Consider the following 16722-nt stretch of genomic DNA (forward strand, 5'->3'; position numbering starts at 1 on the left):
TCCAGGTTCTTGCCCCTCCATTTTCCTATTTTTCTCCTCGTATATAAACTCAATAAATAAAAATATAAACGGGAACGTGGAAAGGGGGGGGAGTCCAGTTTCTTGCCCCTCCCCCGTATTCCTGTGTGTCTCCCCCCCCCTCACGCGCATATAAATTCAATAATATATAAACGGAAACATGGAAGGTGGGGGGGAATCCCCCTCCCCCACTTGACTGTGTGTCTCCCCACCCCCACATATAAATTCAATAAATAAAATAAATTATAAACATTGAAGAGCGGTGGGGGGGTCCATTTTCTTGCTCCCCCCATTTTACTGTGTCTCCCCACCATCACCCGCATTTGCTTCTGGGGAAAAGGGTGTTGGGGGGGAGGGTTTTTCCTTTTATTTTTCCCTTCACCCCCCTCCCCCCCACCCTGATTCTTCTTGTTTTTCTAATGGCGCAGCTGTTTTTGCTTTTTCCACCTTGGGGAAAAGGCTACAGATGTGAACTTGTTTTCCTTGACTCTGAAGTAAATTGGGGGAGGGGGGAGGACCCCCCCTATTTTTTTGTTTTCACACCCGCACATCATCATCATTGCTTCGGGGTCCGTAGTGACGTGAAGACGCGGGGGTTTTGGGGGGTGGGGATTAATTCTGTTTTTAAGTTTTAAAAACCGTATATCTCTTTTGACGCCTTGGGCTCCAATAATTATAGTAGTAATTTTATTATTTATATGCCGTCCATATGGGTTGTCCCAGCCACCACTCCAGGCCACTTACAACGAAATAGGAAAACACAGAAAAAACCCTCAGACATTTAGAAACCTCCCTGTAAATATAAATGCTAACACTGTATTTACTGGTTTTTCCTGGTGCCCACATCCCTAGTTCCCCTTAAGCAAATGAGAGCTTGGTGGGTGTCCCCCCTCTCTGATATTTGCTTTGTTTTTCTTTTTCAGTTATGTACCTTGTGTGCCTCCCTGGGGGCGGGGTGTAAATGTTAATTGTAAACACTTAATATTACTGTTTTCCCAGGTGCTCACATCCCCAGTGCCCCATAAGCAAATGATATGTGGGGAGGGGGGCTGTTTATCCCCCTCCCCCACCTATTTGCTTTTGTTTTTTAATCATATATCTCGCTTGCCACCCTGGGCTCCTCGGGGAGGAGTAAAAATTAAATGATATTCATACTGTGTTGTTGTTATTCCGGACCTTCACATCCATAGTGACCCCTGAAGTAAATAAGATGATGGGTTGGGGGTGGAATTAAGTGGGTGAGATTATGATGATGGGATTTACTGGCTGGATGTGGGGAGAAGGAGGCTTCTAAACCTGGTGCAGCATTACATGATGGTAACGTAAATGAGATGGATTTTTCCAGGAAGGGGGTGGTGATGATGATAATAATAATGATGACAGGGTTTGGATTATGGTGAGGATGGAGAAGATGGTGATGCGATTTGGGGGGGGGGTGCAGAACGGAGTCTCCTTTTTATAGAAAACCAGATGACCCTAAAGTAAATGAGGCAGGTTTGGGGTTGCTGCAGGCGGCAGGATGGGATTCAGGAATGGAATCTTACAGTAGAATGAAGGTGATAGACTTTTGAGGGGGGTCCTAAATCTGGGGTTGGATTATGGCAAATGAGATGAGGGAGTATTGGGGTTTCGGGTAGGATAATGGGAACAAGAAAAGGAATAAAAAAAGAGGGAGAGTTATGGCTTTGGTTTCCTGCAAGGGGGAGCCGGAAGTAGACTTCTAAATAGGTGATTGGATGATTCAGAAGTAAATATGTGATTGGGGTTCTTTCAGGGCAGCAGGGATTGAGTGGAATCAAAGGAAAGAAGGTGGGGCTAAAGATTGATAACAGTGAAATAATTATTTATACCCCACCCTACCCAGCCAAGACCGGGCTCAGGGCAGCTAACACCAGGTATAAAAACAATTGATTAAAATACAACTTAAAAACAAGATTAAAATACAACATTAAGATGCAGCCTCATTTCAGTAGAAACTCAAATCAAAAACTTTTTGGGGATAAAAACGTCAAATCTTCACCAAGGCCAACTATCCAGACTGGTCTTACGTGGGCCAAAAAAAAAAGCCAGGGAAGTCCCCAGATAGGAGTTCCATCACAGAAGGAGAAAAGGAAAACGAGGGGGGGAGAGGAGGGGATCAAGTTGATTCCAAGCCAAAGGCCAGGCAGAACAACTCTGTCTTACAGGCCCTGCGAAAAGAAATCAGATCCTGCAGGGCCCTGGTCTCATGAGACAGAGTGTTCCCATAGGTCCCATAGGTACGAGGGTCCTAGGCCGTCAAGGGCTTTAAAGGTCAAAACCAGCAAATTAAGTAAGAAAGGATTTTGGTTTCTGTAGGGGGAAGAAGATGGGATTGAGGGGTGGAATTAAAAGGAGGGAGAAGGAGGTGGTGTTGGGGTTTGTCAGTTGTGGGGCGGGGGGCTCCTACAGATGGGATCAGATGATGGTGATCCTATGCTGCTTGTCATCCAAGGATCACAAGGCGACTTACAATATAAAAACACAAAAGTTCACACCACAGTAACAAACGAAAACAATACCCGCAATACAGTCATGTGAAGGATGGGAGAGAACTGGGGAGGGGATTGAGGGTCAAATGACAAGACAGAAAGGGAAAATAGGCAGGTGGGGGGGGAGAGAGAAGTAGGTTGAATGATGGTGAAGTCAATGAGATGATAAGGAATTGGGTAGAATTAAAGGGAGCAAGGTGCTGGTGATGGGACTGGCTGGGGTGGAGAAGGCTCCTTTTAAAAGACAGATAAGATGACCCAGAGGTAAATGAGATGAGGGGCGCTGGGGTTGCTGTGGGGTAGATGATGAGAGAATGAGATCATAGAGTGGGTGGAATCACAAGGAAGGAGAAAGTAACGAAGAGGGGATTTTCTATGGGAAGAAGGCACTTGAAGTTGGGATTGGACGACACTGTACTGAAATAACTGAAATCACAATAATAACTGAAATGAAAGGGGGATTGGGGTTACTCCAGGGGGGAGAGGGAGGAAGAAAAAAGAATTTGGGAGGGGGGAAAGAGAGGAGGGGATTAAGAGGCGGTTTCAAAGGGAAGAAGGCAGTGATGGACAGGGGGGATGTGTTTGGGATCTGTTTGTGGCAGGGGCGAGAAGAGAGAAATAGGGAGTGGGAGAAGTGGGGTGGCAAGTAGGAATGCGCTTTGAGGAAGGCCAGATGATGGGAGGAGGAAGAAAAAGAGCATGTTAAAATGGAAAATACAGAAGGTGCTGTGGGGGACCCCTGACCATTAGGTCCAGTCGTGACCGACTCTGGGGTTGTGGCGCTCATCTCACTTTACTGGCCGAGGGAGCCGGCGTACAGCTTCCGGGTCATGTGGCCAGCATGACTAAGCCGCTTCTGGCGAATCAGAGCAGCGCACGGAAACACCATTTACCTTCCCTCTGGAGTGGTACCTATTTATCTACTTGCACTTTGACGTGCTTTCGAACTGCTAGGTTGGCAGGAGCAGGGACCGAGCAACGGGAGCTCACCCCGTCGCAGGTCCTAGGCTCTGTGGTTTAACCCACAGTGCCACCCGCGTCCCTTGCTGTGGGGGTAGGAAGTGGTTAATTGTCCTGAGTAAGAGTGGTGAAATTTAGGGATGCAGTGAAAGGTGTACATCACGAAGACAGAATGAATACTGCCTTTTTTGAATGCAGGGCAGACTTGGCGGTGCTGAGCTTCCTTGCAGAGAATCCTACAAAATGTGCAAGTAATATAAAATAAGACATTTGCTGTTTCTGAAATGCACACAATCTTTTCTTCCTAATAGACCATTGAGGAAGAAGGGGGAAATCCTGATGAAATTCCTGTGGTGGCAGAGAGCCCCGGCAAGAGAACTCCCAAAAGAACAGTGAAAGGTATGGAATGGCATGGATGTTCTGGCACTTGGCCCTCTTGCAGATTGAATTTGCTTTTTTACCTTGTGAACAGCTGTTCTCTTTCTAGACCAGCTCGTTAGCGTGTGCAGATTTTGTGCTAGTTTAGATTTTCTGGGTCAGCTATACGAATATTTTATTTAGTTATTTGCAAAATGGGTAGCATGTATAAGTTTGGGCACCTAGATTTAAATGTTTTCCACTTCCCTCAACTCATATCTCTCTCTCTTTATTCGGTGTCTATTAGATTGTAAGACTTGAGGGCAGGGCCGTGTGTGTGTGTGTCATTCATTCATATATATATATATATATATATATATATATATATATATACACACATATATACACACACACGCACACACATATATATATAAAACTTTGCATAGTGCCTGGAAAACACCTGATGAGCCTCCAATCTGTTTGCTGGTTTTTAGGGCGTAAGCCAGAGGAAGAAGGTGGAGAAGATAACGGGTTGGAGGAAAACTCGAGAGATGAACAGGTAAGGGGAAGGAGGAAAGTGATTTAGTGTTCCTTACAAGCTCTGTTTTCAAGCTACAGGCATTGCAGTTTCCTTTTTTATTTAACCCCCCCACCCCACCCCCTTTACAGGAGGATATTGAAGCAAGTTCAGATAACATCCAGGATATGGATGTGATGGATATTAGCATTTTAGACGAAGCCGAAATAGATAACACCAGTGCTGTTGATTGTGGAGATGACTATAGCTCTGAGAACCTTCTCGACTCTGACAAAGATAACATTGATGCGGAAATGAAAGAACTTCCTGAACAGCTAATGGAAAGCGAGGTCAGTAATTGTTTGGTGGCATCTCCTCTTGTGGTGCAAACCCAAGATTTGTGCTGGTGAATTGTGTGGAAAATTCAGCCCTGCACACCCCAGTCTAATCACTATTCTTCCCTTGGAGTGTGTGGGTGTGTTTGGTTCAAACAGCACGCACAGCCCTCTTAACCGTCACAGGTAGTCCCTCTTCCTCACTTTGTGTCCTTATGTGACAACATTGTGTTGCCCACACCTTCACTTCAGAATTTGGAATGTTTGCAAACATTTTGTGGTTCGGTACAGAAGGGAACGCTGGCTGGTAACAGTTAACTCTTTGTGTGACTTCCTATATCATCGCTTCAAGCGCCGGTAGCATTTTTAGTCTGCAAGGAATAACTTTTTTTCTTCTCTTAGGAGAATGGTGAAGAACTTGATGATCTGCTTGACGCTCCTTCACCTGGTTTAACTGCAGTGAAGGTAATGTACCTGTCTCTTGATCAACACCTGTCAGCTTGATCATATTCTGGAGCCCTGAGCTAGCAAATTACTTTGCTGTAGTTGTTGTAATAGAGACTGTGTTTTGATGTTGGCTTAACCTAATATTTAGCTTCCATGCAAGCCGAATCAAAAGGTTTCTGAGCTCCTCATTTCCTAGTGTGAATGGTAACCTCAGTGCATCAGTGCTGGGACTGATTTAAATCAAGGCAATGCGTTGTACCCAACATTTGTCAATTCAGAATAGACCTGTTGAAATTAAGGCACGTGACTAGCAGCCGTGACCATTTGTGACAATAGCTATGAGAGTATAGGAACTTTCAAACTTGGCATGTTGGCCTTTGCTTCTTTTTCCATTCTTGTTCCTTTCTGCTTCCCTATATTGACCCAACAGACAATAATGAAATGTTTGTGACTGATAGTTTGAAGCAAGATCTGATAGTGACTAGATAAACTAGAGCAGACTATTTTCACAAGGTGAAAATTGCTTGTGCCTAACAGGTAAAATTGTAAACATTCATATGTTAAAAGCTATCAGATTGGCTTCTCCTTGATATAGAAAAGTATCTTATCCCCATTAATCTGGCTGGGGTACCGATTCAGGTTAGAGATTATCTGTAGAGCTAAAATATACAAGCTTATCCTCATATTCGTGGGGTTTACGTTCTGGGCCCCACACTTTGGCGAGGCCCACGTAAAGCATTTCGGCACTGCACAATTCTGCATCAATCAGACATGCATAAATTGGTCATTGCCTATATTCAACATTATTTACTATTAACCAAATTATTATTCAAGAGAAACTTGTTATCTGGTGTAAGCCATGCTTGGAGTTGGTAAAATTAATTGATAAAATGATAAAATTAATGGATGTGACTAACTCGATTCTATGCTGAATAGGACCTAGTTGGATTCAGCCCTCTGTGTTTTTAATTGAGTATTTATTTTCTGTCCTGTTTAAAGCTGGAAGCTGATGGCCAAGAAGGATAATTTTACTTGCCACAGCAAATATCACATACTTTTCCTATCTATGGTAATTGTAGAGAGGAACCAAAAAAAGTAATAGGACCTCAGAGCCATTGCTGCTTAACTACTGGAAATCTTATTCAGAGATTTTTAACAGAGGTTTCCCCACACAATTCATGTAAGTTATAGTATATTCATATCCATAAGGCCTAGAAACATCCACATAGTTTTACGTACCGTATTTTTCGCCCTATAGGACACACTTTTTCCTCTCCAAAAATGAAGGGGAAATGTGTGTGCGTCCTATGGGGCGAATGCAGGCTTCAGGCAGCTCTGCGCAACCCTAGGGCGCTTGGCGCGAAGTTGCACCGGTCTCCCAAGGGTTGCGCAGAGCTGCCTGCATTCCGAAGCCTGGGGCGCGCCCGGGCTTTGCGCAGCTCTCCGCAAGCCTGGGGAGACCGGCGCGACTTCCCGCCGGGCTCCCTAGGCTTGTGGATAGCAGGCTGTTCTCGGGGCTGGGGTCGGGGGAAGCTCCCTAGGGACGTCCTATGGGGCGAAAAATATGGTAATAATCCCGCTTCATTCTACCTTGGTCAGCCCACACCTAGAATCCTGTGTTCCGTTCTGGGCACTACAATTTAAGGATATCCACAAGCTAGAACATGTGCAGAGGAGGGTGACCAAGATGAGGAACAGAACAGTTCGGGGAGTTGGTGTATTTAGCCTTAAGAGGAGACTGATAGCCATTTTCAAATATCTAAAGGGCTGTCCCGTGGAAGATGGAAACGACCCAAACTAAGTTACAAAAAGGAAGATTCCGACTAAATATCAGGAAGTACTTTGTGACAGTAAGAGCTGTTAGACAGTGGAACAGACTCCCAGAAGAGGTGGGGGCTTCTCCTTCCTTGGAGGTTTTTAAGCAGAGGTTGGATGGCCGTCTGCCATGGATCCTTTAGTTGGGATTCCTGCGTTACAGGGGGTTGGGCTAGATGACCCTCGGGTCCCTTCCAACTCTATACAGTGGTACCTCGGGTTAAGTACTTAATTCGTTCCAGAGGCCCGTTCTTAACCTGAAAGTGTTCTTAACCTGAAGCACCACTTTAGCTAATGGGGCCTCCTGCTGCTGCCACGCTGCCGGAGCACAATTTCTGTTCTCATCCTGAAGCAAAGTTCTTAACCCGAGGTACTATTTCTGGGTTAGCGGAGTCTGTAACCTGAAGCGTATGTAACCTAAAGCTAATGTAACCCAAGGTCCCACTGTACTGTAATTCTATGATTCTGAGCAATTATAACCAGCTTTGCAGAAATCGTAGGCTCTTTGGAAATTATAAATTTATTTCACAGCTGAAATAAATTACTGCATTGAATTTGCTTCCTGTATTGGGACAATAGTTATGGGCCTAAATCCTATCCACAATCTTTGACACACACTCTAGTTTCCATCTCCTAAGCCTGAAATAATTACACATTCTACCCTTATTTGCCTCTCCCTCTGTTATTTTTCTAGAGCTAAAATTTATGTTGGAAGCTTCTTGGGCTTGAGGCCATTCGTGTTTATACTCTGTAAAGTAAGGTGTCTAACTTTGTGGCTGTTTTTAAGACACTGAAAAATGTAATGCGGGAAACTGGGGAAACCTTTAAAGACTCATGTAACCTTTGTGCTGGGCTTCTTCCTTTGCTGCAACAAATAAACCAGGGGTCTGCAAACTTTTTCAGTAGGTGGGCAGTCCACTGACCCTCAGACTTCGTGGGGGGCCGGACTATTATTTTTTTTGGGGGGGATGAACAAATTCATATGCCCCACCAATAACCCAGAGATGCATTTTAAATAAAAGGGCACATTCTACTCATGTAAAAACACACTGATTCCCAGACCGTCTGCAGGCCGGATTTAGAAAGGTGATTTGGCCGGATACGGCCCCCGGGCCTTAGTTTACCTACCCATGAAATAAACTATCATGCCTACTGGCTGCTGATTTGCTTCTTTGCTTGACTGAAGTCTCTTGTTTTGTGACCGATCAAAGATCTGCAGGGCTAGACTGTAGCGAAGGTGGAAAATGCTTTAAGTAGCAGACCCCAATATTTGTCCTTTTAGCCATCATTCCTCTGCTGCCTGGGGCTGTTGGTACAGTCGTACCGTTCGACTTCCAAAACGTTCAGAAACCAAAGCACGGCTTCTGATTGGCTGCAGGAAGCTCCTGCAGCCAATCGGAAGCCCATCGGATGTTCGATTCCAAAGAACGGTTGCAAACCGAAACACTCACTTCCAGGTTTGCGGCGTTCGGGAGCCAAAACATCTGAGTACCAAGGCGTTTGGGATCCAAGGCACAACTATAGTTGGAAGTTCAACAGCATCTGGAGGGATACAAGTTCCCTGCAATAGGGGATCGCCTTGCTTGGATTCAACCGTCTCTTTGGTGCAGAACTCTACATATTAATGCATACTATTGATTGATTGATCTTTATTAGGGCCATTGGCCCGTCACACGACAGTTTCCCATACCACCATAATGTACTTGAACCTCCAAATTTAAAACCGCCAAAACTTACAAAAAAACAGACAAGAACCAAAGCAAAACAAAAACAAAAGACCAACATCATACATTACAACAAATTTGTAGCATAAACATCGCCCTCTGCTCATAAATTAATAGAAGACATCAATGGTGATATCACCTAATTACATCCTAAAATATAGATCATGGTTTAAAGGGATTATCCGAGCCACACAGGAGTCCGTTTCTCTTCTTTAGGGATAGGACGCTGATCAAGAATCTGGCAACCATGAGTGATCTTAGGGGGTCATCATCATTTAATAGATATTTCAGTTTGGCTTCAGTCGTATCATCGGCAATTCCCTTAAGATATTGAGCAAGAAACTTGCTCCTGGCCGATAAGTGAAAAGCACAGTCAAGAATTATGTGATGCAACGATTCCGGTGCCCCACAATTACAATCACATAAGAGCGATATCTGTCCATTGGAGAATCTATTTCTCAGCACGTTCGATGGGAAAGCATACTATTGCACTTTAACGCAGCACAGGAAGCCCTCATCCTACAGGGGGGTTGCATTCTGGGGATTGGCCCTGAAGCAAAAAAAATTATAGTGAAAACACATTAGGTGCAATGGCAGGTGGGATTGCTGAAGTCATTTCCCCCCCATCCTCTTTATTTTATTTTTTATTTTTTTGCCAAGTTTATAATACTGAGTGTGCACAAGTTAAATGTGCATAGGTTGTGGGCTTACTGTATGAACTACTTCAGACCTTTTCTTTTTTTTGCACCATTTAACACACAACCTTTTCTTCTTTCAGGACTTGGGAGAGCAACGTTCAGAGCCAGGTACCTTTCGATTAATTTCTTCTAGCTGATTTTTAAAATGAGGTGGAGAAAAGGCCCAGGACTTTCACTAACTAGACTCCTTACATTACTGAGTAGTCAACAATCCGCGTCATTCCAAAGTTCATAAAGATTTTAAACCTACGGTAACCCTTATTGCTAGCTCTGAGAAGTAACGCCTTTCGTTTCGCAGTTGCTTCCTCTAGACCTGAAATGTTCTTTTTTTAAAAGAGAAAAATAATAATAATCTCTATTTAGCTTCACAAATGCACTAGAAGAAATGTTAGCATCGCATATGAAAACAAAAGATTTCTACCTATAGCACAGATTGTAATATATGATTGTGTGATCGGGGAGAATAGTGAAGGCAGTTTAAAAGTTATCATAGGGGAAATACAGTGTTTTTAAGTGAGTTACGGCGTAACAGAAGAAGGAAGACAAGAGGTTCTACTTGGAAATTCCATAATACTGTTTCCTTTCTTGGACTTTCACATGTTCACACCATCAGAAGATGTTCCAGTTGACATATTGGACCGCCCTGCCTTAAACAAAAAGAGAGAAAGCAATTCAGAATTTGAAATGGAATTTTGTGTTCTTTGATTCATTTCTATTTAAGCCTCTTGGAATTTGGGAAGAACAAACCTCTTGAAGACTTGTCAAGGACGAGCCAGAAGGTTTTCATTAAACTAATAGGGTCGTTTTCTTCTTCATAACTTATGATCTTGCTATAATGAACCATGTCTAGTTAGCGTTAGGCATTTGAATGTGGTATACCCAAGGGGTTTTCCAGTCTCTGTGTAGCCTTAGCCGTTCTCTCAGTGTTAAGTCTGGCAGCCATGCCCGTTCCGCATTTGTCTTTGCTGTGTTTCCCTGGTGATTAAACCTTGTGCCATTCTATTCCTGTTAAATCCATAGAAAATGAGAAAATGCTCGACATTTTGGGTGACACTTGTAAATCTGAGCCCCTTAAAGAAGAAGCTCCTGAAGCAGAGCAGGCACAGGAAGAGAATATCTCGTTGCTGGTCAAACAGGAAGCCCAGGAAGAGGAAGACGCACTTGCCACTGCCGTCGCTCAGTCGGACGAAGAGCTTTTAGATACGGACAGCCAGTCAGGCCAGGCTGCGGCCAAGAGCGAGGAGGATGAAGCGAAGCACTTAGTGGTAGCGAAAGGGGAGCCGAGTGAAGAGACAGTAGAGGAAGCTAACCTGGACTCTGACTCTTTAGCAGTAGAGAGCAGGTGTGGTGGAGGAGGAGGAGGAGGAGAAGGAAGTGGTGAGAGTAGCAAAGCAGCCCAAACTCTGGAAGCCAGTAGTGAGGAAACTGCGGAGAAGGACGCAGGTTTCCAGGTGGTTAGCCAAGATGCCGAGAAGATGGAAGCCAAGGCTAATTGTGAGGAAGAGTCCTCTGCCCAAGAGGGTGGTGATCAGAACACGAGGTTTGTTTTTTCTCCGTTTTAGACCAGATGCTCTCTTTTTCTTTTTTTAAAAAAATCTCGTTGGTCTGTAAGAGATCAGGGTCACTGTTTTTCTTCATATTGGCCTGCAAGCGTACTGAAATTCTGTTACCCTATTATAAAAGCCATCTTTTAGGTTTTGTTTTCCCCCTTCCCCATGTACAATTTAAAAAAACAACAACCCAGAAAGGTTTGATTTCTTTTTTACAACCTTCAGAGGTTGTTTTCTTAAATCTTTGCCTTTAATTGTCTGTAAGATGTTCTGTCTTTAAGGTTTACTTCCCGTACCTATCTTAGCAAGATGTTTTCCATTGTTGGCTTTTCTTATTTTTATTTTCTTTTTTATACAACTAATTCTGGTAGGTATTGAGTTCTAGTGTACTATATATATATCTATTATATTAATTTGCCTTATTTTCTTTCCTGATTGGTTTTTCTTTTCTTTTTCTCCTTCTTTCTCCTTTAGTTCTGAGGAGATCAAAGATGAAAAGCCAGCTTCCAAAGAGGAGAAAGGTATATGTTTTTAAAAATTGGTGCCTGTGCATAGGCAGAACTCAGCCTTCCTTTGATGCTATTTGATTTATTTATTTAGAATAACGGACACGACTTCGTCTTTCTTGGCGTGCTTAACATGAGTCATGCAATAGCCAAAAAAAAAAAAAAAGTTAATGCAATTCTGGGCTGCATCATCAGACATCTAGCGTCATAGTACTGCTCTATTTTGCCTTGGCTAGACTCCCACCTTGGGTTCTTGGTCCGATTCTGGGAACCCCTTACATAGAATATTGGAATGTGTGCAGAGGAGGATTATCAGAATGATCAAGGGTCTGGAAACCAAGCCTTATGAGGAACAGTTGAAGGAGTTGGATATGTTTAGCCTGGTGGGGGGGAATAGAGAGTTGATAGAAAAGCCATCTTCAGATATCTGAAGGGCTGTCACTTGGAAGATGGAACAAGCTTGTTTTCTGCTCCAGAGGGGATAGGACTGGGAGCAATGGATTCATATGAAAGAATATTCTGGCTAAACGTTGGGAAGACCTTTCTAACAGTAATAGCTGCGTGTCAGTGGAACAGAACTCCCCTTTACTGGATGTTTTCAAGGAGAGATTGGATGGCCATCTGACAGGGATTCTTTAGCTGTGATTCCTGCATTGGACTTGGAAGGGACACAAAGGATAATCCAATGCCACAAAAATTCTGTGATTCTACTCCTGAGTATGACTGCAACAGCAACGAAAGATGGCGCAAGCTTCTACCGGTCGCCCAATACCAGATGATAATTGTTTATTTTCAGTCGTCAAAGGCCATCACGAAACTGAAATGCAACCTTGGGACCAGATGCCTCTCGTCCTAGCTACTGTTGCACTCTGAAATATCTAATTTACCTGGCTGCCTTCCCATAATACTAATATGCCTAGAAGGGAGCCATTCCCAGAGCCCCTGGCCATAACTCACAGAGTTTAGTTGCTGTTTTCCCTGTCATGAAAGAGGAAGGTTAAGGGCCAAAGCTCAGTGACAGAGCACCTCTTTTGAATGCAGAAAGCCCCAACGGAATTCATGACATCTCCAGTTGGGGCTGGGATAAACTCCTGGTCTAGAGCCCTGGAAGGCTGTTGCCAGTCAGTGTAGGCAACCCTGAGCTAATTGGACCAACTTCCTATGCCAGGCCTTGCTAAAAAGGAGCTGTGTCCACCCAGTGTGGCTGGGGTATATGGGGGCTTCAGGTGTATCACCTGTTGAGAAACTGGCCCCCAAAAAGGCATCAGCTGGAAGCGTGGGGTCCCCTGGGGGAATTTTCTGATCCTGCCAGTTGTTTTGCCTCTCTAGATGTTTTCTCAAAAAAGCTCATACCAAGAACTAACTTAGTTGGTCTTTAAGGTGCTACTGGAAGGAAATTTTTTTTGTTTTGACTATGGCAGACCAACACGGCTACCTATCTGTAACTAGATGTTTTCTCTTGAGAGTAGTTGTGCTGTGCCTTATGTTACAGGATTTCTCATTAACTTGGGGAAACTATTAACTCTTTTTTTAACTCACTGTATTTTAACTCACTTTTTTTTTAACTCACTGTATGTAAAAGAAGGGACGCGGGTGGCGCTGTGGGTAAAACCTCAGCGCCTAGGGCTTGCCGATCGCATGGTCGGCGGTTCGAATCCCCGCGGCAGGGTGAGCTCCCGTCTTTCGGTCCCAGCTCCTGCCCACCTAGCAGTTCGAAAGCACCCCTAAGGGCAAGTAGATAGGTAGCGCTTTATAGCGGGAAGATAAACGGCGTTTCCGTGTGCTGCGCTGGTGCTGGCTCGCCAGAGCAGCTTTGTCACACTGGCCACGTGACCCGGAAGTGTCTCTGGACAGCGCTGGCCCCCGGCCTCTTAAGTGAGATGGGTGCACAACCCTAGAGTCGGACACGACTGGCCCGTACGGGCAGGGGTACCTTTATTTAAAAGATGATGATAATAGTAATAATAGATTGCCCTTAGAAGAAGCCATCTCAGAATAGGCCCTGTTGAATATTTTCCAAGACAGTAACGCTCACACACTTATCAAAGAGCTTATAACCCACCTACTCTCAGCAGCCAGGAACATCATAGCCAGACACTGGAGAGACCTGCCAGGAGTGAACGTGGACCACTGGTACCAAATCGTATGGGAAACAGCCTTACTAGGAAAGCTAAGCAACAGATTGAAACTAACACGGGGACAAAAGGAGATGCCTTCGACCCGGTGTGGGTCCTCTTTATTATGCACACAGCCCAACAACAAGAACCCACCAAAAGCATACGAATTGATATGGATGACTTGACCTAACAAACCCCTTCCCTTTCAGCTGCAGTCAACTGAAGGCAACCCTAGCCTCCCCCTCCCGACCTCTCTCACTGCCAGTGAAAACTAATGAATGGAAAGAGAATCTACCCAAGTGATGCTGACACATAAACCTCACACATACACTTAATAAAAGAATGCAAGTTTACCACCACACGTCCCACTACTCTCCCCACCTTTCTTCTCCCCCGACCTTATACTGTATACTACATTAACACCTTGCATCAAATGTAAATGACCTGTAGAGAAAATTCTGAAATGGAGACAGCACATGTACAATTGAAACACAAGAAAATCCTTTAATGAAAACTCTTAGAAAGAAAGAAAATGGACTCATCAAGTCTGGGAACTCATTCTAGGGGCGAAGTACAAAATGACTTTTGGCCACATCAGTCGAGCCACTTCTTCCTCGTGGAAGTGACAATGTAGCTATGCCTCCCTCTAATGGGGAAGAGCCTGATTTGGACGCTCTGTGAGTGTGTGTGTGTGTGTGTGAGAGAGAGAGATCCAGAGACTCAGGTTTTTGAAATTCTGCTCTAGGCTTCCTCCAGAATTCCTCTTAGCAGCTCTACTCCCCCACCAGCAATCTCCCCCCCCCTGCAAAAACAGTGAACCCCAGGAATAACAAAGTGAGAAACTGGACACGTGGAATGGGCCCAGTGGTACCCCGCAAGACGAACGCCTCGGAAGACGAAAAACTTGCTAGACGAAGGAGTTTTTCGTTTTCTTAGCCGCTTCGCAAGACGCATTTCCCTGTGGGCTTGCTTCGCAAAACGAAGCTTGCCCCGCAAGCTCCGGGGATAGCGGGGAAGCGCATCGCGTCTTCCCCACTGTCCCCGGACCTCTTTCGAACCAAGGGGCAGCAACAGGGAGAAGCGATTCTCCCCGCTGCCCCTTCCCTTGCTTTAAAACAGGTCCGGGGACAGAGGGGAAGGCGCGCGCCCGGAGATTGCGGGGCTGGCAACGGGGAGAAGCAATCTTCTCCCCGCCGCCCCTTGCTTTAAACAGGTCTGGGGACAGAGGGGAAGGCGCGCGGCGCTTCCCCTCTGTCCCCTGACGGTCTCCATAGGAACGCATTGATTGATTTTCAATGCATTCCTATGGGAAACCTTGCTTCGCAAGACGAAAAACTCGCAAGAAGAAAAAACTTGCGGAACGAATTAATTTCGTCTTGCGAGGCACCACTCTATTTCCCACCAAACAAAGAGTTTCCACGTTTCCACGAATGCATGTTGAGTGTCGGCAACCCCAGGCACATTTTGTAAATGTCCAGAAACCCATGGTCAGTCCCCACTAGCGTGTATAAACGAGACTGTCAAGTGTTTGCAGTGAGTATCTGACAAGTGGGGATGTGCACCGGTGAAGGCGGTTCTTCTGGGATTACTACCAAATTTTGGGATGTTGGGGTCTTAATGTGCCTTTTCTCCAGGTTAGATTTCCTAGGGCTGCATTTCCCCTTCCAGAGGTGGGGGTGGGCTGCCTTGTCGTGCTAAATATGCTAGAAACACCTTCCTGTTTCCACGTAGGCCGCAGCGCTACCACAACTGGTCGGAACTTCTGGGTGAGCGGCCTCGCTTCCACCACCCGAGCAACAGACTTGAAGAACCTCTTTAGCAAATATGGGAAAGTAAGGCTGCATTGATTATTGTTGAAGCCTTGTGATGGAGAGACAAGTTGAGGGCCTGTAATAAAATGGTGCAGAGTATCATTAACCCTTAACAAGAGTGACCTTGTTCAGGGTTCCTGCCAGGCAGAGGGCCTTCTCGGTAGTGGCGCCCTCCCTGTGGAACACCCTCCCACCAGATGTCAAAGAGAACAATGCCTACCAGACTTTTAGAAGACATCTGAAGGCAGCCCTGTTTAGGGAAGCTTTTAATGTTTGATGTATTACAGTATTTTAATATTTTTTGGAAGCCGCCCAGAGTGGCTGGGGAAAGCCCAGCCAGATCGGCGGGGTATAAATAATATATTATTATTAATATACATTCGACTTCCATTTTCCTATTTTTGTTTTCTGGCATTTGGAGTTTCTGGCTACTTTTAAAAGATTTTTTTTAAAAAACATTGAATTTGTTATAAAAATGTAAAGGAAAGGCAGTAATATAGAAGGACATTTCATGAAGCATAGCAATATCAACAGGCCCAGCAATGAATATAAATTTTATTAGATGATTCCGAAAGTACAGTTTTTGTCCCACAGTGGTTAGCCAGGTGGCCAGCCTGTGACCTGTAATTGTTTTCTTCATCAGAAGAAAACTTAACGAAGCTGTACCATGTGTCTTAAAATTTGTCTAGTCCAGATCCCTTTCCCAGTGGTTTTAGGATTTTGTGGTAGCTCTTCGTTCAGCACTATAGGGGATTCTGGCTACTTAGCATGAAGTCCTCATTGGGTTGGTTTTTGTGTGGGGGGGGGTGTCCCTCTTAGAGTTTTCTTTTTAAAATATGTGTTTGCTTCGGCCAACTCCAGATCGTGCTGATATCTCTGTTTCTCCGAGCCCCACTGAGCTCCATTCAGCACTCCCCACTTGCATTTACTATTACAATGAAGGCTGTAGAAAATTGCTGCTTGCAAGTGAACAGAGTTATGCCTGTGAGTTATGCTACTGCATACGACAGAACGGAATAAGTCACAATGTCCTATTACAGGCTGTTTGCTTTTGAGTCTTTGGCAACCCCCCACTTTCCTTTTGTGTATGTACCAAGTAACCCAACTGGCTTTTCTTTCTGCAAAGAGAACTGGTCACTTGACACCAAGCTGTGGCTAAGTTTATTCTAAATATATGTCCTTCCTTTCTTCAAGGTGGTTGGTGCAAAAGTGGTGACTAACGCTCGGAGTCCAGGAGCGCGCTGCTACGGCTTTGTGACAATGTCCACAGCTGAAGAAGTGACAAAATGCATTGCCAATTGCCACAAAACAGAATTACATGGGAAAATAATATCTGTTGAAAGAGTAAGTGGTGGTT

The 16722-nt window shown here is 44.7% G+C and overlaps 1 protein-coding gene across 1 annotated transcript in view; it reads left to right on the plus strand.

Moving 5' to 3' along the window:
- LOC309361080 (scaffold attachment factor B1-like) overlaps positions 1 to 16722 on the plus strand; it is a 37945-nt gene that overhangs the window by 803 nt on the left and 20420 nt on the right. Inside the window, exons 2-10 of the mRNA XM_081896029.1 lie at positions 3800 to 3887; positions 4340 to 4404; positions 4515 to 4712; positions 5100 to 5162; positions 9462 to 9489; positions 10402 to 10921; positions 11406 to 11452; positions 15286 to 15386; positions 16560 to 16716. Coding sequence (XP_081752155.1) covers positions 3800 to 3887; positions 4340 to 4404; positions 4515 to 4712; positions 5100 to 5162; positions 9462 to 9489; positions 10402 to 10921; positions 11406 to 11452; positions 15286 to 15386; positions 16560 to 16716 — 1267 coding nt within the window. The remainder of the gene's footprint in view (positions 1 to 3799; positions 3888 to 4339; positions 4405 to 4514; positions 4713 to 5099; positions 5163 to 9461; positions 9490 to 10401; positions 10922 to 11405; positions 11453 to 15285; positions 15387 to 16559; positions 16717 to 16722) is intronic.

This window comes from Podarcis melisellensis, assembly GCF_964234715.1.
Source record: "Podarcis melisellensis genome assembly, chromosome: 18".
Taxonomy (NCBI): domain Eukaryota; kingdom Metazoa; phylum Chordata; class Lepidosauria; order Squamata; family Lacertidae; genus Podarcis; species Podarcis melisellensis.